The sequence below is a fragment of the Phyllostomus hastatus genome, unplaced genomic scaffold (genome assembly GCF_019186645.2).
Source record: "Phyllostomus hastatus isolate PE091 unplaced genomic scaffold, TTU_PhHast_1.1 phas_contig_41, whole genome shotgun sequence".
NCBI lineage: Eukaryota > Metazoa > Chordata > Mammalia > Chiroptera > Phyllostomidae > Phyllostomus > Phyllostomus hastatus.
Window position 1 is genome coordinate 7,505,450 of NW_025333876.1, and position 22,210 is coordinate 7,527,659.

Consider the following 22,210-nt stretch of genomic DNA (forward strand, 5'->3'; position numbering starts at 1 on the left):
AAAAAAACAAAAAATCCCAACCCCAAAACACTTAATTTAAAAACATAAATGCACCCCTATATTCACTGCAGCATTATGAAGCAACCTAGATGTCCACTGATAGATGAATGATGAAGATGTGTGTGTGAATAAAATATTATTCAGCTATAAAAAGAATGAAATCTTGCCATTTGTGACACCATGGGTAGACCTAGATGTATTATGCTAAGTGAAGTAAGTCAGAGAAAGACAAATACCATATGATCTCACTTATGTGTAGAATCTAAAAAAGCAAAATAGCCCTGACCACTGTAACTCAGTTTTTTGGAGTGTTGTTCCGTAAAACAAAGGTTGTGAGTTCAATTCCTAGGCAAGTTCCGTTCCTGATCAGGGCACATACAAGAAGGCAACCAACAGATGTTTCTCTCTCTTATCTCCCTCTTCATTCCCCCCTCCTTCCACTCTCCCTCCCCTCTCACTCTCCCTCCTTCCCTTTACTTCCTCTTATTATCTAAAATCAATGGAATCTGTCCCAGTGAATTAAATAAGAAGGTTCTTTAACCCTTGAAAGGTTGTAAAGCAATAAAAATTCCTTAGGCAAGGATAAAAAATAAACAAAAACAAAATAAATGAAAAAACAAAGCAGATTCATAGATACAGAGAACAAGCTGATAAGCTGATAGCTGCCAAAGTGGAGGGAAGGGATGTGAATAAAAATAATAACATTTTTTAAACATTTCCCCCAAATGTATGAAAATGACCAATAAATAAGCAAATGAAAAGATACTCAACATAACTGTCATTAGGAAAATTTAAATCAAAATCACAATGAGATTCAACTTTATACCCACAGACATGATTATTTAAAAAAAAAAGCAAATAACTCTGTTGGAGAGGATATGGAGAAACTGGAACCGTGTACACTGCTGGTGGAACTGTAAAATGTGTAGCCACAGCAGAAAAGTTTGATGTTTCCTCAGAGATTTAAACATAAAATTACCATACATCCTTAAACTATACACTCAAAATGGTTAAAAAGGTTAAGAACTGTTATATATTTTACCATTATAAAATCTGTAAAATAAATGCATGTGCATGACCTATCACTTAAATGTTATAAAGACCAGATGTGAGATAGCATCAACATGGAAAAATAAAGAATATCAACTGATTCACTGATAGTGTACTGAGCCTATGTTTTAGGTACCCTAATGAGATTTTTTTTAAAGGACAGTCAAAAGGAAAAGTACCATTACTAATATATTTTTTGTGCATGCCATAACTTTTATGATTCTGTTTCTTCAAATATAAAATGTGATTATATTGATGATCACATATATCAGAGTTTTTTTAAAAAGTGGTGGACATACTGCATATTTGTTTATAAATGAATACTAGAAAGTATTAGGGCATTATTTGCTCTGTTGCAAATAAACACATAAAAATTATGGAACTAAGTATAAGAAAATGTTTGCATTTTCCCATGTAAGCTGAATTCTACAACACACATTATGCTACTTTAAGAAAGAAGCTTGTTATCTTAACAGTTAGCTTTGGGACCAGAAGACAAATAGATCAAACAATTTAAAGAATGAACAAATTGTTCTTTATTTTGAAGTTGTAATCATCAGCCTGTGGAGACCACCTACTACCTTCCAAACTTATTTAAAATTTAATCATTTCTTCAATCTATATAAAGAAATAAAATAATAAGTTGATGTTAAAACTTCACTTTGATTGAGTCTGTATTTTTAAGTTATTACCTGGAATCAAGAAAAGTAAAAAGTCGATCAAATTGTTTTCCCAGATCCTCTAAAAGACTGTCTGTCTCCTCTTCTGTTTGACTGTGTATGTGTTCGAGGACCTGGGAAGAACACAATAAAAACTTAATTTGGTATAAATTGTACTGTTCAACATAATTTTGAAAATAGAAGGTACTTTTAGATTTTTCAAAACAATGCAGGAGAACATCAGATGATAAAAATGGAGTAAGTCGTGTGGTTCAACTTCAAATCCTGGTATTTGTCACCTTTGTTGGCACTGTATACTGATAAAATGGCAGAAAGGCCTAGAAAATCCACTAAGTATTCTAAGGATCTTTCTTATCCCTTTTTGTTATTACAGGAAACAAGTCATTTTAAAGAGCTGAATTTCTCTCTGGCACCATTCCTTAAATTTAACAAGTTTAATCCAAGTATTTTAAAAAATATTTTTATTTTTTAAAAGATTTTGTGTATTTTTAGAGAAAGAAGAAGGGAGGAAGAAAGAGAGGAAAAGAAACATTGATGTGTGTCAGAATCATCAACAGGCCACCTCTCACAAGCCCCAAACCAGGACCTGGCTCACAACCCAGGCATGTTCCCTGACCAGGAATTAAACCAGTGACCTTCTGGTTTGCGGAACAATGTCCAGCACACTGAGCCACACCAGTCAGGGGCCACATGCTGCATTTTTAAACAAAGAATAATTCCTTTAGACCTGTGATCCCCTTTTTCCTTCCAATTTCTCCCTTTTGGAATGGGAATGTCTATCCTATGCCTGCCTAACCAGTGTATTTTAGAAGAAAATAATTTATTATCTAGTTGCACAGTTTCACTGTTAAAGAGGAATCTGGCCTGAGTCTCAACCCATACTTGATCAGAAGATATTTAAATGAGATAAGATTTTGGACTTAGAGCTGATGCTGGAACAAATTAAAACTAAATTGGAATTGGGGTGAAGGTATTTTGTATGTGAGAACAATGAGTATGAGAAGGCAGAGCATAGGGCAAGACTGTTATGGGTTGAATTTTGCCCCCCACTTGAAATTCATACATTGAAGCCTTAACTCCCATATCAGCTATAACATTCTGATTGCCTTGGTTGTAAATTTGCTGTTGCTTTTTCTTTGTCACCAAATAAGTGAGCTTCTCTTTCGGGAGATGCGTAAGGAAGAAAAGAGAGTAAGACTCTTTGGGAAAGGGTATACAGCCAAGTAATGAGCAATGTTAGAAAGATGATCTGCAATGATATGACATAAGAAATCATGGTTCCTTATTAGAGCTTCTACATCAGTGGGCTACTAGCACAATGCTACAAAAACCAATTCTATAACAACCACACCTAAAACAAAAACAAACTAAGCAAACAACTAGAACAGGAACAGAACCACAGAAATGGAGATCAGATGGAGGGATAGTAACAGGGAAGTGGGAGAGGGAGGGAAAAGGTACAGAGAATAAGTAGTATAGATGGTAGGTAGAAAATAGACAGGGGGAGGGTAAGAATAGTATGGGAAATGTAGAAGCCAAAGAACTTGTAAGAATGACACATGGACATGAACTAAAGGCAGGGAATGTGGGTGGGAGGGGGTGTGCAGGGTGAAGAGGAGTGAAGGGGGGAAAATGGGAAAAGTGTAATAGCAAAATCAATAAAATATATTAAAAAAAAATCCTAGCAGGCATGGGAGTTTCCCATTCTTCTGTATGTTTCTCTATCATTACATTATTGTGTTTAATAACTCAGTGCTAAACTCTAACTTCAGTGATAGAATATCCAAATATGCACATTTAAAGAAACCTTGCCCTAATTCATGATAGAATTTGACCATTCAAAATGCTTACTTTTACAGCAATACTTAATTGCTCAAAATTATTGCCTGCTGTCTTTAGTGCTTCATCAATTTCTTCTGCAGTTTTAGTCTCCTAAAAAAGGAAAGAGGGACCATATACAAATACAAAAGTAGATATTTAGATACATTATATTAGTCACAAAAATACCACATTACTATTCAGTTACAAAAGCAACATTAGACCCACTATAGCAATCTGAAAACAAGCAAGAAAAATAACACTGTTAATCCTACTTACCCAGAGATTAAAAACAATTAACCTTTTACGGTTTTGGTTATAGCATTCCAGATATTTTTAGATAACTTTTTGAAAAAATAAGATTATGTTCTGTGACCATTTTCAAACTTAAAACTATTTTGAAAAATGTATCATGGCAGTATGTGTACACATGTAAAAATGAACAGTTTAAGGGAAAAACTTATAATTTGGCTATGTTAAGATTTAAAATTGCAGTAAAAGATAGCAAGATTAAGTGCTCTCTTTCTTTCCCCAGCTCACTAAAGATCTTCGTAACAAAAAGATTTAATATTTCATTTAACAGCATTTGGAGGTTGTTCTTTTTCTAATCTTAAGTTTAAAAAAAAAACACTATTTAAAGTTATCAGGTGCAGTAACAGGTAAAATTCAGTCTTCCAACATCAACAACAACATCATCATCATCATCACCACCATTAATAACAACAAATGCCATCACTGGAAAAATCACACTTAGAATTTAGAGACATGTACTTTATACAAGTTTCATAAAATCTGAATTCAATAATTAGGTTCAAAGGGAAGAAACTACATACAGGTAAATATCAAGAACAGGAACAGAACTGTCTAAGGTAGAATGGGCTACTTTGGAAGAAAAGAGAATTGTTCAAGCATAGTTTAGAATAAAACAAGAGGTTCAAGTAAGAAGTATAAATTTCTCTCCTACCTTTAAGCTTCCAAAAGAATCTATAATTATAGGAAGCTTGAGGGGAGAGGAAAATTAAGCTACCAGAGACACAGTAAAGCTGTCTGGTTTCATCTTACTTCACAAATAACATTTTTCATACCGCCATTACAACTGACGAAGTCAAAAGAGTCCTGTGTGTGGATGGCGAATGTTCTAAACCAATAGTTAGCTTATCAGTCGTCTTTTTCAAGTCCTGAGAAGAATTCTTTATCCTAAAAAATGTCAAGTACATTATTTTAAATACCAGCATTAATATAACAGCTTTAACATTTTATTCTGATTTTTACTCTCTATCAAAAAATAATTCATATGATGACTTGTAGAACACACACGCTGGGTTCTCAATCATCTATGATAAGCAAAGAGAGGAAACCATGACTAAATTATGGATATGGGAGATCCTGTGGAAGTCAGAATCTGAGGGGGTAAAATGAATGAGAGATGAGGAACTGGGTGCATTACAGATGCTTTGCTGTCATTATCAAAACAAAAAAGTTCCAAATGAGATTCCTTGAGGGTATCCTATATTTCTTTTAATTCCCACAAAATTTACTATCATAATAAGTATTTTTAAAAGTTAAAAATCACTCTGGCTGGGTGACTCAGTTGGTTGGAGCATCATGTGATACACCAAAAGGCTGTGGGTTTGATTTGGGCCTGGGTGCATACAAGAGGCAATCAACAGATGTTTCTCTCTCTCTCCTTTCTTCTCTAAAATCAACAAAACATATCCCAGTGAATTAATAAGAAGGTTCTTTAACCCCTGAAAAGTAGCAAAGCAACAAAGAGCAAACTTTACTATTTTTCACTATGATCCATTCCAAAGTCAATCCTAAATGTAAACTTGCTTAAGATAAAAAAAATTCTTCAGAAAAACTATAGCAAATGTCAAAATACTGTATCATGGTTTTTTATCTAACAAACGCTTATTAAATGTTTACTCTGTGTCCAGCACCAGGGATGTAGAAAGCAGTAAAATGTTGTCCATGACCTCAAAGGAGCTTATAGACTTGCAGAGGGAAACATACAGGAGTGGGCAAAAGTAGGTTTATAGTTGTGAGTACACAAAACAGAGTTTGTATATTCCTGTATTGTTATTTATCAATTATTGTAGTAAACCTACTTTTGCCCACACCTGTATAAATAAATAAATGCAGCCCTGGCTGGTGTGGCTCAGTGGACTGGGTGCTGGTCTCTGAACCAAAGGGTCACTGGTTTGATTCCCAGTCAGGGCACATGCCTGGGTTGCAGGCCAGGTCCACAGTAGGGGGCGTGTAAGAGGCAACCACCCATTGATGTTTCTCTCCCACTCTTTCTCCCTCCTTTCCCCTCTGTCTAAAGAAATAAAATAAACAGAAAAAATAAATAGATACAATAAAAATAACAGAGGAGCTCTCCAGTTCGGATATTCTTTTTTAAAAAATCTCTGCATCACTGATTCAAAAAGCATTTATTAATGTGCAAAGTCTTGCAGAGGAATGGAAAAATGAATAAAAGAATCCCAAAGTTATTACTTTTCCTTTTATAAATCACATCTCAATATACTCTTCCCAAAGTCCTCTACTGTACTGTATTCGTGCTCGTCTCAACAGTCAACAGAAAAGTTCTTATTCTTTCTCCACGTCTTATTCTCCCCTACCACACACAGCTTCTGCTAGAATCTTACCCTTAGCTATTCTTGATCTGATATTGTAATCTTGTTTTCCTTTATTTTCTTTCCCCCTTTAAATAAGGACAAACTAGTACTGCTTCCTTAGGAACCAGAGTCACTATTTCATTAACAGTTAAGACAAATTATAAACTTAAAGAGTACTCTATGAACAATGGGTTAAAAACACTGATCTGAGAATGACACTCTATCAGTAATGCTAAAATTACTTGCAGAAATATATTGAACTTTAAATACTAAAATAAGTGCACACTGAACTTACTTTTTAGGCTGCAGTTTGTCCATGAAAGAATATTCTTTAACATATCCATCTAATTGGTAGTCTCCTTGTCTCATATTTACAGTTGTAGCAACCTTCGAACAGAATAAACAAAAACAGAAAGCCATTCAATAAATTCTATTTATCCAGAATTCAAACAACTAGTGTGCTATTCACAGATACATTTGATGATAGACGTCAAGATACTTAAATCCTCATTAAATAAAAAAATGTGCATATATGTTGTTTTTATCCTATTTGGTAAAGAAATCAGTAATTGGCAATTATGAATTAAACAAGAACATTAAATTAACTAAAACACTTCATTATACCACAATTCTAAAGGAAATACTGGGAAAAATACTTTTAAAATTTACTATAAAAATTTTACAATGATACCTTAACGCATGTTTAAAACTCCAAAATACTCAGGAATAAATTTAGTAAGAAAAATATATGGTCTAAGAAAAGAAAATCAAATAAGTTATTGGGGAAAATAAGACAAGGTTCCTGGAGACAATCTCCTAAAATACATCTCCTAAAATACATCTAACATAAATTAACAGAATTCTCAAGTTCATATAGAAAAGATATTATGCAAGAATTACAACAATTTTTAACACAATCATTTGGGAGTGATCTACCCCCCCTCCCCCCCCGATAATAAAGCTACTGTAATGGAAACACTAGGGTACTGGCACAATAGAGGAGAATGAGCCGTGAAACAAATCCACATATACATGGGAACTTAATACAGAATACAATTGACATTTCAATTAAATAGAGGAAGGATTACTCAGTAAATATTCTCGGAAAGTCAGCTAATCATTCTGAGGAATAAAGTTTACACACACCTTACACCATATATGAGTATCGTAAAAAAATCAAGCATATATACCTTTTAAAAAAACATGACATAAGCACTTAAAAACACAGTGGAACCTTGGTTCTCGAACTTAATTTGTTCCAGAAAACTGTTCAAAAAGCAATTTGTTTGAAAGCTGTTATCTTGTTTGTCATCTGAGAGACACATGATTGATCAAACAAGTATCAGCATAAAAGGACTGTCACATTGAGAATGGAGAACCGAAGTTTTTGAGTGGGGACTGAGACATTTTTTTTCTGTGACCTTGGTCAAGAACTGAAATGTTTGAGAACCAAGATGTCTGAGAAACAAGGTGTGCGTGTGTGCGTGCGTGTGTGTGTGTGTGTGAGAGAGAGAGAGAGAGAGAGAGAGAGAGAGAGAGAGAGATGGGAAGGTCTGATTAATCAAAGAAAACCTAGAGCAATGAAGGAGGGGGGAAAAGACTAAATAGGAAAATGTCTCTGAAAGGCTAAAGGTAATAAAAAAATTAAAAACGAAAGATTGGCAGAAAACAGCTAAATACACAGGACAAAGTGTTAGCATCCCTATCACATGAAGTATTTCTACAAGTTAGGAAAAGACAATTCAAAAGGGAAATATGCAAAGCCTCTGAAAGGGTCTGTTGAAGACATCTGAAAAGTCTGCTCAATTTCACTAGTAGTCAGGGAATTACAATTTAAAGCAAGAAGATGCTTTTTGTTTTTTGTTTTTTGCTCATCAAATTGTCAAACATTAAACAAATGACAAATGGAAACATGAATTTGTTTTGGAGCTAGAAATTAGCAGAACTAATGGAATTTTTTTGGTAGGGGTAAGTTTGAGGAATAGTGAAAAATTGTGAAAACCACCTAAATGTTTATAATGAGGAGATTAGTTAAGAATTATAGCACTTATGTACACAGCTTAGTATGTAGCCATTAAAAGTAATGCAGGAGGTTCTCATGAGAATAAGTTAATGTTGCTAAAATAAAGCAGATGACAAAATGTAATGGTCTCCCACTTCAATATACATCTTTGGTGGGGAAGACAATGTTCTGTCAAGGTTTTAAGTGTGAGGAACCAAAGGTAGCCATGTATTGTTAGATAATTAGGGAAAAAGTGTTTTTCAGCCCTTTTGCAGCTTAGTCTGCCCTCCACAGCCACTTTGCTTTCCATCATTATGCTGCTTTCTCTGTGCAAACAAGAGAATCCTTGACCTTCTGGTATTGTGTTTCTTTGTGGGGTTAATGCTTGCCACACTTTATAAAGAAAGGCCAGCAGACTTTCGAAACAGTCACCATGTTTCTAAGAATGCTATTGGCATGAAGACTATCAAGAGATTTGATGATACAGGACATGTCTTCCGAAGATTTTTTAAAAACTATTAATACAAGTGATTTAAAAGATTTCAGTGAAAACTATATAGATTCTTAACTTATAATTAAGTATAATAAAAGCTTTCTTCCTCTTCCTACTCTAGCTTCTCATTCAAGTTTTATTTATGGTAGTGTCTTACTTATTTGTTTTGTTACTTGTGGTCAGATTTAATTAGCATTTCTTCTTTGATTTCTGACTTCAGTGATATGTTTAACAAGACTTCCCCATCTAAGATTAAATTGTCTGTATTTTCTTCCAGTTTACACTCTCAATTTGTATGTTATGAACATTTACAACCCATATGGGATTTTAATATATATTATATATTGATTGGATAACTTATTCTTTGCTCATGCACAATATATTTTTAGACTCATGTCTGAAAGATCAATAAAATGCTGGTATTTCTGGAATGATACCTAAGTATGATCCTATTTGGAACGAAATCTGCCATCTGGCTGTGCAAAATTATAGAATGGTTATTATTATTATTATTTTAAAGATTTTATTTATTTATTTATTTTTAGAGAGGGAAGGGAGGGAGATAGAGAGAGAGAAACATCAATGTGCGGTTGCTTGGGGTCATGGCCTGCAACCCATGCATGTACCCTGACTGGGAATTGAACCTGCGACACTTTGGTTCGCAGCCCGCGCTCAATCCACTGAGCTATGCCAGCCAGGGCCTAGAACGGTTATTATTAAATAACCATTAATATCACCCAACAGCAGAGAAGGGATGTTATTTTAAAAATATACAACTATGAAAGATAAATACTAGTAGATAAATCCATACTACTTACCTACTCTCAGGTATAAGAACAAATGTATACCCTTAACCCTGAATGAAATCATTTTAGGCTTAAGTTTGAAATAAACAGCATCACCTTCAACATGCAAGATAAATTATAAGCTTAACAAGAATATAGCTACTTAACTCTTACTTTATAGAGCACTTACTTTTTAGAGCATATATGTAATAAGTTAAAAGTAATAAACAACATTCCTGAAGTATTTTATAAATTCACACTTTTCACTATTTTAGACTGGATTCTTCCACTCTTATTCCAAATAAATACTAAATATCAGCAAAAATCTCAAATTTAAAAACTTGAATGTGATACTGATTTCATCAATTTCTCAAAGGACTCCTTTAAATAGCAATCAGCTTTGGTGCATCTGGAAAATTTGAATATAGCCCCTTGCTAATAGTACCAGGGAGGGGGAAAGGAGGGAAGGATGGGGCAAATCACATGTCTCCCAGTGACAGAGTCAGAACTAGTCAATATGATATAAAATAGATATATTATAACCTTAAAATCAAAACTAGTATTTGTAAATGACTATGAACATTTATACAGATATTATCCAAAATAATACAGTATAATGATTTAAAACCATCAAACATGAAATCATTTGCCAAAAAGGGCAAAAGTTACTGTTCTAATAAATTTGTCTGTGTTTAAATATTAAAACAGAATGGATATGGGCAGAAAAAGTTCTGACTGCCTGCTCCTTCACTTTCTCTTACTCTTTACCCACCAGAAGACTGAATTGGTCAGGGAGCTTCCACTACAACCACAGGAGCCAGGACCCCCTTGTCTTAACTATGTAGGAGCCACATCTGAGGAACCTACTGTCAAGAAAGGAAAGGGAATAAGAACTTCCCACAATGAAGGCCTTAATTTGTAAGGTATTTAATTTCAAAACAGACATCTGCTAATATGTATATGTTTCTGCTACAATTAAAACTTTCAAATCTGTAAATATGTACCGTATTTTCAGACCATAAGATGCATCTAGGATTTAGAGGAGGAAAATAAGAAAATTTTGAAGCAAAAAATGTGGTAAAATATTTAATAACATAAGTAATATTTCACCAATGTAAATGTAAACAGAACTCAACAGCAGCATTAACAACCATTATTCCTCCCAAATTTGGAGAGGATAAAAAAAAAGAAAAAAGTGGGGAGTGGGGAGGGGAGCGTGTCTTATAGTTCGAAAAATATGGGTATATATGTATTTTTAGCATGTTTAACGTGCAAACCAGTTAATCTGCACCTAAATAACCAAGGGTTGACTAGAACATTTATTTTAATGACCTTGAAGCTTGCAGAGAACTTTGATATACTTCAGATTTAACTCTTGCAATACTACAAGATAGAGGCAGGTACTATTTCCATCAGACAAATAAGGAAATTCAGGTTTAGTGTGACAGAACTAGGATTGTATTCCAGGTCTTCTGCCTCCATAGTAACTGTCTGCCACAATGCCACAGAAAATAATAAATACAAACCCTCATCATCTGATCTCTCAAGTGGAACATTGAGAATTTAGAGATTAAGACAACTTTCCAGAAACATGCAATATAAAACAATTTACATTTCTATTTGTAGTGAATTCAAACAATGTTTATTAAATTTTATTTTAAACATTGATTTGATCTCATTATTATGGGTACACAGACATAAGTCCTGGTGCAACTGTACTATTTTTAATGCTTCTGAAGTTAACATTAACTTTAGGCCTCTGTTTTATTTCTCTTTCTATACTATGACATCTCTATAAATATAAATTTGATGACATAGAAAGGTTGAGGGGCAGGTGGTGTTCAAAATTTGCTTGCATGGTACTGAGTGAAAAGAAGGAAACAGATTTCTATACTTCACTGAAATAAAAATAAATAGAGCCAATTTTCCACAGAATTCTCCAAAAAGTCAAGACCCGAATGCCGAGTAATATATGACCTTAACCTTGTAGTTTTCTTGATCACTCGGAACAAATGTAAAATGGATGGGATTACATTATCTTTTGCTAGGCTTCTTGGCTTAAAGATAAGCAGTAAAAATGCAACTAAAAAGTTTCTAACTAGAAGCATGCTTTATTTCTCTAACATTTTTACCTTTAACATTTGGTTATAATGTATTCAATATGAAAAATGATAAAGCTTACCTCACAAGCAGGGCATATAATTGTGTTGTATTCTTCAGTTACTAATAAACATAGTTCACAAAAACCATGTCCACATTGAAGTTCGTTGTGGTGACCTATTGATGAAATTATGAATTAATCTTTCCCGTTTGTTAACAGTATGCAGCATTAGTCAAAGGAGAATGTTAGAGGAGATTTTCTTGTGTATGAAAAGATATCAAAAGTTAGTTAGAAATGGATGACTTAATATGGTGGTGTAGACAGACATGGCTTGCCTCTTTGCACAACCACATCAAAATTACAACTAAAATATAGAACCAGCACTCAGAAATATCAGAAATTGAGTTTAATGGTAGTCTGACAACTATCAAATTAAAGAAACCACATCCATCCAGATTGGTAGGAGGGGCACAGACGCTGAATGGGCTGGTCCCTCATCCATGTGTGATATATAAAAATTTGGGAGGGATTTCTTGGGAGTGAGGAGTCCAAGCCCCACACCAAGCCCCCCAGCACAGGGTTCCACTGCCCTCCTAAGGATAAGTCCCACAACTCTGGCTGTGAAAACCAGTGGGAAGTGAGTCAGAGAAAGAACCTTCTGGAGTCCTGAGCAGTCCCTCTGAAAGAATCCACACAAGGACTCACCCACTCAGACTCACTCCCTCTGAGCTCCAGCACCTGGATAGCAGCTTGAAAGACACTAGAGATATAAAGGGAGGAACTGAAGTATCTGGCATCAAGGTGATCAGAGGCCATTGTCCCTTTTCTAAACCTCCCCTCTCCAAGAGCCAGCATATTGGTGCCCTATCTGAGACTCCATCAACCTGGATAACACTGTTTGACCTGCCTTTGAGATCACCCCACCCAACTTATGGGCCCATCCAAGCTGCTTTTTCTTATGAGTGGCTGGTCTTGGCTCATGTTTCACAACTTCCTATATCTTCTCAAACAACAGCTGGCCTCAGTGAGTCTCAGGCCTGGTACTAGCAGCAGCCACCAATTTACAGCTTGGCTTCACCTGGGAATCTCCAAGCCCAGCACAAGTAGCAGCCATCTCAGATTGCTTTATAGCTCAGAAAGGGTGGCCCCGGGCAAAACACAGGTGGGGGCTAACCTTGGCCTGCACCACCCAGGAAACCCCAGGGCCAGCAAACCCAGTGGACAGATGCAGTCCACTTTGGAACACCACCACTCTACTCTTGCACAGCTGGTCCTCCATGGAGGGTGGAGGTTGGTGGTAAGTGATCACAGCCAGTCCTTGCAGCTGACTGGCCTGGGTAAATTCCTCCCATTGGTCTGCCAACAGCAACCAAGGCTCAACTACAAGAGGAGGGAGCACACACAAAGGGTATACACCCTGTTTACCCCAGCTTGGGTGATAGGGGAGGCTGTGCCACTGGACCCTATAGGACACCTATGATATTAGGCCACACTACCATGACATAGAGTCAAAGCTGCTCTACCTAATACATAGAAACATAGGGCAGCTGCCAAAACAAGGAGACAAAGAATCACGGCCCAAATGAAAAAAATAGATAAAAACTCTGGAGAAAGAGCTACACGAAATGGAGATAAGCAATTGATCAGATGCAGAGTTCAAAACACTGCTATAAGGATGCTCAAGGAACTTAGTGAGGACTCAGCAGCATAAAAAGACCCAATTAGAAATGAAGGATACAGTAACTTAAATCAAGAACAATGTACAGGGAAACACAGTAGAGTGGATGAAGCTGAGAGTCAAATCAATCACTTGCAACATAAGGAACAAAAAACAACCAATCAGAACAACAACAAGAAAAAAATCCAAAAAGATGAGGAAAGTATAAGCTGGGTCTGGGACAACTTCAAGACGTCCAACATTCACATCACAGGGGTGCCAGAAGGAAAAGTGAAAGAGCAAGAAATTGGAAACTTATTTGAAAAAATAATGAAAGAAAGCTTCCCTAATTTGGTGAAGGAAATGATATTCAAGTCCAGGATGCAGAGAGTCCCAAACAAGATAGATGCAAAAAGGCCCACTCCAATATACATCATAATTAAAATACCAAAAGTTAAAGATAAAGAGAAACTCATAAAAACAGCAAGAGTGAAAAGTTAGTTACCTACAGGCAAATTCTCATAAGACTGTCAGCTGATTTCTCAAAAGAAACTTTGCAGGCTAGAAGGGATTGGCAAGAGATATTCAAAGTCATGAAAGGCAGGGACCTACAGCCAAGATTGCTCTATGCAGCAAAGCTATCATTCAGGATTGAAGTGCAGATAAAGAGCTTCCCAGATAAGAAAAAAACTAAAGGAGTTCATTACTAAAACATTATCATATAAAATGTTAAAAGGACTTATTTAAGAAAAAGATCAAAACTGTGAACAATAAAAATACATTTCAACAATGGAATCTAAAAAACAAACTAAGCAAACAAGAACAACAGAGTTAGAATCATGGATATAGAAAGCATTTTGATGATTGTCATGATGGGAGGGGGTTGTGGGGGAAAGGGTGAAGAGGTGAGGGGATTAAGAAGTACAAATAGGGACTTCCGGCAAGATGGAGGAATAGGTGGATGCACCGTACCTCCTCGCACAACCAAGATTAGAACAACAATAATTTACAAATAGAATATCACTCAGAACTGACAGAGGATTTATCTGAATGGAAGTCGGACAGCCAAGAAGTTGAAGTAGACCCGTACATCCAGACTGGTAGGAGATGGCGAGCTGGGCGGGCGTGGGGCTGGTGCGGGTCGGCGGCGCGTGGAGGTCGGGGAAAATTTGGCGTGAAATCGGCGGGACAGCCATCCGGGGCGCAAGAACGCAGTGGTGATCCCTGAGTACGCAAGCTGCAGCTGGCGGACCCAGTGAGGCAGCGATTGTGGACCAGGGCAGAGCTCGCAGCCCAGGAACCCAAAGAAGGGTCTGAGCCCAGGAGAACGGAACTACCGCCATTGTTCCCTCCCGCTCCCACCCCCACCCCCACATATAACATCACAATCTAGCGACCGGGGTGCCCAGCCCCGGTGAACACCTAAGGCTCCGCCCCCCACTGTAACAAGAGTGACCAGACCGGAAGGAAAAAAAAAAAGAGGAGAGACAGGGAAAGACATTAGACATGTTTCCAACAGAACAGATCAGTCCCCCAGGACTCATCCTTTTGACTGACCAAGAAATAGCCAATCTATCAGATGCACAGTTCAAAACACTGGTGATCAGAAAGCTCACGGAATTGGTTGATTTTGGGCGCAATTTAGATGAAAGGATGCAGGTTACCATAAAAGAGATGCAGGAAGATACGCGGAGGAGAGCCAATAGTGAAAGGAGGGAATCTGAGTCTCAAAACAATACAGTGGACTAGAAGGAAGATAGAATCAACCAAGCAGCAAAGCATGATGAAATAAGAATTCAAAAAGTCGAGGAAAAGCTTAAGAGCATCCAGGACACCTTTAAACGTTCCAACATCTGAATTATAGGGGTACCAGAATGGGAAGGAGAAAAGCAACAGACTGAGCACATATTTGAACAAATAATAAAGGAGAACTTCCCCAATCTGGCAGAGGGAACAGTCTTCCAAGAAATCCAAGAAGCTCAGAGAGCCCCAAAGAAGTTATATCCAAGAAGAAACACACCAAGGCACATCATAATTACATTAGCCAAGGTAAAAACAAAGGAGAGAATCCTAGAAGCAGCAAGAGATAAGGGGACAGTAACCTACAAAGGAATTCCCATCAGACTGTCAGCTGATTTCTCCAAAGAGACCTTACAGGCAAGAAGGGGCTGGAAAGAAATATTCCAAGTCATGAAAGACAAGGACCTACATCCCAGATTGCTCTATACAGCAAAGCTCTCATTTAGAATGGAAGGGAAGATAAAGTGCTTCTCAGATAAGGTCAAGTTAAAGGAGTTCATCATCACCAAGCCCTTATTTTATGAAATGCTAAAGGGACTTATCTAAGAAAAGAAGATAAAGAAAAGACATGTATAGTAAAAGGACAGCAAACTCACAATTATTAACAACCACACCTAAAGCAAAACCAAAAGAAACTAAGTAAACAACTAGAACAGGAACAGAACCACAGAAATGGAGGGCACATGGAGGGCTAGCAGCAGGGGGGTGGGAGGAGGAGAGGGGGGAAAAGGTATAGAGAATAAGTAGCATAGAATGTAGGTTGAAAATAGTTAGGGGGAGGGCAAGAATAGTACGGGAAATGTAGAAGCTAAAGAACTCATAAATATGACACATGGACATGAACTAAAGGGGGGAACGTGGGTGGGAGAGGGGGTGGAGGGGAGAGAAGGGGGAAAATGGCACAACTGTAATAGCATAATCAATAAAATACATTAAAAAAAAAGAAAAAAAAGAAGTACAAATAGGTAATTACAGAAAAGCCATGTGGATGCAAAGTACAGTATAGGAAATGAAGCAGCCAAAGCACTTATACCCACAACCCATGAACAATGGAGGTGGACTGTCTGAGGGAGTGGGTGGTGCTGGGAGGAGGGGGGCAAAGGAGGAAAAATCAAAATAATAGCATAATCAATAAAATACAATTTTAAAAAAGAGATAGGGAAAGAGGAGAAAAAAGAAAAGGAAAAGGAAAAAGGGATTACTTATTAAACAAAATTCAGGAACACCTATACTTGTCAGAAGGAGTGAGAAACATCAGAAGAAAAACCAGGTGGAGCTACATATTTCACCGTGTATAATGCGCATTCATGTTTTTGACCCAAATTTTCAGGAAAAAAAATCTTCTGTTTTAATTAATTCAATTTTTTATTTACACGAAGAAACAAAACGGACTATTGTATTCCAGGGTATTATTTTGCACATGGACATCATTATTGCTTTCTGGAGTTACACTTTTAATGCACAAGCATAAATAAAAGAATTAAAAACATTTATAGAGATACGGAATTAGTACTACCCATATATAATGCACATCCTTCTTTTTCCCTCAAAAATTTGGGCAAAAAGTGTGCATTATACACGGCAAAATACACTATGTAATATTGTTTGCATCAATTCAGATAGCTTGTGGTACCTATGATACTTTCAATTTGCCATATCTTAAAATCATACAAAGTGCTCTGACATTCTTCATTGGCTCTGTGTAAACATCTGGCTAAGTTGGCTGAAAATGTTATATGCAACCTAGAGATGGGAAAACATTTTGGTGGTGTGGCTAATTAAATGGTATAATTAGACTCCAGCCTGGTTCTGTTTCCAAGTGCAATGTTTTTTCTAGTTGATCATACTGCCCTCTACTAATTTATATTTCCCATCCTGTAAAGTAGACATAGAATGCAGATATAAGACATTGGTAAGATGCTACTAAGATACTGGCAATGACAGAAACTAGATGCTACTACTGCCACATGCATGATCCATGTAAAGATCATTTTCACAAACCTAGCATTTATGGGGGAAACACCATAATCTTAATTGAAAACCTATTATCAAGATTTTTTATTAAACATTTTTAAAATATTTATTTAGAGGGGAAGAGAGAAAGAGAGGGAGAGAAACATCAAGGTGTGAGAGGAATATCCACTGGGTTGCCTCTTGCACACTCCCCCCCAACACCAGGGCCCTGGCCTACAACCCAGGCACGTTCCCTAACTGGGTATCAAACCAGCAACATTTTTGGTTTATGGGACTCAGCCCAATCCACTGAGCTGTTGGGGACAGCCCTGCCTGGTCTCAGGAAGCTGTAACCCCCAATGACTTAGGCTGAGTGAAAGACCTCTGGACCAGGAGCCACTGAAGGAGACAAAACTTATTCCCCTGGCATGAACGCTACCTGTTCGGTGCCTGGCCTCCTAGGCTTGATCAGTTAGCCAATGACGGGTAAGATTTCCCTGGAGGGAATCATCTAAGACAGGCATGATCACGAGGAGGCCTCTGGGTAGAGACTCAGGGGCTGTGGAAATGAAGGCGTGATGGACATCAACCCCTGCCCCCTTGGCTTTGTCGAAGCCTGAGTCCTTGTTCTTAGATGTGAGAAACCCAAGTCTCCTGGCTGCCTTTGTCACCTCTGCCCAACTCAAGCCTGCGGAGATATCAGAGGGGTGCAGCCCAGACCAGAAACGGCGGACCCCTGGGGTAATCAGGCCTGGGACATAAAATATAGAAGATCCTGTGAGATCTGTTTGCTGGAGGATGTTACTGAATTAGAATTTAAAGGCACAGACAGGAAACCAAAAACAGCCCTTTGGGCCCCATAGTCCTTTCAAATGATAAAACTCCAAACTCTGCCCAGAATCCCAGCAGGGGTTCTGCCAGCATCTTTGAAAGTCACCTATTTCTGTTGGTCTTTTCTGCCAGACTGTGAATCCACAAACTAAGTCTCTATTCTTAATAAAAACCTGCTTGGGAATGGAAATGGCGTGCTCCCCACCAGAGAGAGTGGCCATTTCGTCCCTATTTCCCCACAGGACCCGGTTGTCTCTGTGTATGTTTTTCTCATGTTTCGATGAGCATCTGCAGCAGGGATGGATACTGCTGGCCAGTATCCGCCACACTGAGCCACAGCAGTCAGGGCTATTATTAAGATTCCACTGCTGGTATTATACTTTAAAAATACCAAAACACCAATTCAAAAGAACCTCTGCACCCCAATGTTTATAGCAGCACAATTTACAATAGCCAAATGCTGGGAGCAACCTAAGTGCCCATCAGTGAATGAGTGGATCAAAAAACTGTGGTACATTTACACAATGGAATACTACACAGCAGAGAGAAAAAAGGAGCTTCTCTATCCTTTGGGACAGCATGGATGGAACTGGAGAGCATTACGGTAAGTGAAATAAGCCAGGCGGTGAGGGGAAATACCATATGATCTCACGTGTAAGTGGAACTTAATCAACAAAACAAACAAGCAAGGAAAATACAACCAGAGACATTGAAATAAAGAACTGACTATAACCAGAGAGGAGCAGGGAGAGGGATAATGGGGGAAAATAGGGGAAGGGTTATCAAGGAACTTGTATAAAGGACACACAGACAAAGCCAAAGTGAGGACTTTCAAGGGTGAGAGGCGAGGATGGGTGGGGCTGGGAGGTGTGATGAGGTGAAAATGGAGACAACTGTACTTGAATATTAAAAAAAAGATTTTAACTCTTTAAGTAGAACTTAAAGTTTATCATAGTAAGCATGTTCTTAGCTATGCAACTTCAAAAGGATGTCATTTTAAAAGACTGCAAGACCAAAAGGAAAGGAAACTAGATAAAATCAGTCATCTTTCACTGGCAAAAAAAAATTAGTGTTCTTGCTGATTAATAACTGCATTATTTTGATTAAAAAAAGTTTTAGGCCCAGTAGCTCAGTTGGTTAGAGCATTGTTATGATACTCCAAGGTTGCAGGTTCAACCCCTGGTAATGGCACATAAAAGAATCAACCAATGAATACATAAATAAGTGGAACAAATTAATCTCAATTTCTCACTTTAAAAGCAATACATTTTTTTATTTTATTTATTTATTTTTTAGAGAGGGAAGGGAGGGAGGGAGGGAGAGAGAGAGAGAGAGAGAGAGAAACATCAATGTGTGGTTGCTGGGGGCCGTGGCCTGCAACCCAGGAATGTGCCCTGGCTGGGAATCGAACCTGGGACACTTTGGTTCCCAGCCCGCGCTCAATCCACTGAACTACGCCAGCCAGGGAGCAATACATTTTTTTTAAAAAGCTTTAGTTTTTAAGCCAAGAGAAGTATCTGAAACTTGCTTACTAACAAGCTAACTTTTTAAAGCTCTATTTAAATTCCAGAGATAGTACCAAAAATATCCAAACTGTTTAACTGTTTTGTCTTTATAAACTTCTTATACTGTACAAGTCAAAATAACTTGTGGTATATTAGTGCTTACAAAGGAGGAAGTACTTTTCACAATTCTAGATGCATAACCACCACCTTTCCAGATGAGTATTTCTAAGCATTGTAACATAGAACATTCAAGAGAACCAGTGATTTTTAGAAGGTCATGTTCTAGAACTTCTTGTAACTCTTATTTCCTTCAAACAATGGAGACTTTCTATACAACAGTCAAGATCAAAACTCAGATTAGGAGAAAGTTGGTCTCCACCAGGTAAACACAACCCACCAATTTTTCTCTACACAGATTCACAAGTCCCCAGCTGAGTCTACCTAGGAGGGACTAAGAAAACTGATGGAGTGACTTTGAAAGTACAAACATTAAACAATTACACAGGGTAACAAGGCTTACCATCATCTCCAGGAGTTGAAATTCAAAACTAATCCCTGTCAGAGACAGAGCAGTCCAAGGCACCAATACATTTTTAAATGTATACAGTCCAATACATTTAAAAGTGTACTTTACATTAAAATAACGAACCTGCTTTCACTTGAGCAGATCTAAATTAGCACATCAATGCGAACCTAAAACTGCTCTAAAACAAAGTCTAACATATATAAAATACAGACCTTGTATAAAGAAAAAAAACAGATCAATAGGAAGGCTGTGTATGTATTCCCTCGCACAAAAAAAACACAAGATGCATAACAGGAATTCTTCGTGGCAAACAGCAATAATTCCCTCCTCCACCAAAAAAAAAAAAATCTCTAATAGCTGTTTAAGTCAGGAACATTTCACAGTGGTCTACTTGTCACTTCTACAACTAAAACTACACAAGAAATTCAAGGCTCATTACGTCTTGACCGCAAGGCCCAGACTCTTTCGTGAACCTGTGGGCGTTTTTCCAACCGGTGCTGTGGGGAGGACGCAGTGTCCCGTGGGAACGTCAAGAAGTGGCGGAAGCTACCGAGGAGGAGGAGCGAAGCACCCACAACCGACTTCGAGCTCTACTCTGCCCTCTGGGGGGGCGACAGGAGGTGTCCTGTGTGACCGTTTCCAGTCAGCCCAACTGCTGATAGCCTAGCTGCTCCCACCTTCGCTGGCCTCGCAGTCTCCAAGCCCGCCGCCCTGACCGAGCCCCCCGCTAAACTGACCCTTGGACTCCTCACCAGAAGCTCTAGTTACCCTTCTTTCACAACGAGCGCACTGAATTTCAGCAGCTACCCACTGCCGGCCCTTCCTTTCCATCTGCTGATAGGAAAATAAGGTGAGGCGACCTGACGAAGACTCTGCCGCTGCCGACTTCTAGATTCTAGGAGTGTACCACGTGCCAGTCCCAGCAACCCTTGCGCCAGCCACCAATCATCGAAAGCATTACTGCAGTTTGCCGATCAGCAGGCTAGGAGATTAAAGCCCGCACCCTCCACTTGCCCCCACCCCTCAGCTTCACAACACCGCCACCCCCCTCCCACCAACGGTCGCGCACGTGTGGGGAGACTTTCAGTTTTATCCCAGTAGCTTTACTGCCAAGGAAGAGCAGGTGGCAGTTTGAAGGACTGTTCACTTTCAAACCTCTACCTAAGATGTCACCCGCTGAGCACTCAGTGCATCACATCCGCAGTTCCCATATTATTACATACTCTGTTGTAGGCCTTACAGGCAGCAAACAATCCCTGTATTGAAGGGATCCCCCTTCCCTGGTATCTATCAGGGCCAGGAAACCTATACCTATTTAAAAATAAAGTATTTTAATCCCATATTTGAATCATCTGCTAGGGATTTGAAGGCTTGACTACTATTGGGTTGCCCAAAAAGTCCGCATAATTTTTTTTCCATAAAATAAAAGACACATTTTTCATTTTCAACAATAACTATTGATTTGGATATTTTGAGTATGTTGGCTGGTTCCCGGTGATAGACAGGTGATATCAATTAATGTCTCAATTTGATTGCTATCAACTCTAATTGGTCTACCCGACCTTGGAATATCGTCCAGCAAGAAATCTCCAGCACGAAACTTCACAGAACCACTTCTGACACGTTTGATCAGTCTCAGCAATTTCTCCATACACTGCACAAATGTTTTTTGTGTGTTTCAGTTGCTTTTTTACTTTTCTTGAAATAATAAGCATAATATGCTAAAACTGTTGTGCATTTTCTTCCATTTTCAATATTAAAATGGCTACACAAAAATTCACCAATTCTAATGTTTTTTATTTGCATCCTGATATGACAACTGTGACAATACAATCTAACAAAATTGTTTTAGATGAAGTTAAAGATAACTAAGTGCTATTAGATCAGTCTTACTAAAAAAAACAAGCAAATATTTTGCCCAACCCAAAAGTAGATTCAGTGGAGAACCTATCAGTGTCTACTGGTGGGAAATTCAATTAACCATTTCAGACTAAGAGATGGTCATCATTACTAACAGTCGTTAAACTGGGAGTGGTTGGTGAAGCTAAGAATTTATAAAGAACAGGACAAGTATAATCTCTACCTGAAACAGTAACCTCTGTTACGGTAGCTTGTGGTGAGTTCCAGAGGGTAGTTAGAGACAATAAAAGTCACTACACTCTGGAAAGATAAAGTCAATATGGCATGAAGAGCTTTCCTAGAGGACATGGGGTTTGCACTGGACCCTAAAACCTAGGTAGCACTTTAGGCATAAAAAGGAAAGGAGGCATTCCAGGGAGAAGGAACAGCATAAGCAAGGGAAGGTAGATAAGAGATGCAGTGCTGTCTTTGGAAATTAATTCATCGACCTCTTGGCCAGAGCATTAATTTCCTTAAAATGAGTTTTTT

At 38.0% G+C, this 22,210-nt stretch overlaps 1 protein-coding gene across 1 annotated transcript in view; it reads right to left on the reverse strand.

Moving 5' to 3' along the window:
• The window catches only part of RNF17 (ring finger protein 17), a 153,780-nt gene that overhangs the window by 124,901 nt on the left and 6,669 nt on the right, over positions 1-22,210 (reverse strand). The window contains exons 2-7 of the mRNA XM_045844774.1: positions 20,575-20,710; positions 11,632-11,726; positions 6,465-6,556; positions 4,634-4,745; positions 3,582-3,662; positions 1,743-1,843 (exon numbers count right to left, since the gene is read on the reverse strand). Coding sequence (XP_045700730.1) covers positions 1,743-1,843; positions 3,582-3,662; positions 4,634-4,745; positions 6,465-6,556; positions 11,632-11,726; positions 20,575-20,710 — 617 coding nt within the window. The remainder of the gene's footprint in view (positions 1-1,742; positions 1,844-3,581; positions 3,663-4,633; positions 4,746-6,464; positions 6,557-11,631; positions 11,727-20,574; positions 20,711-22,210) is intronic.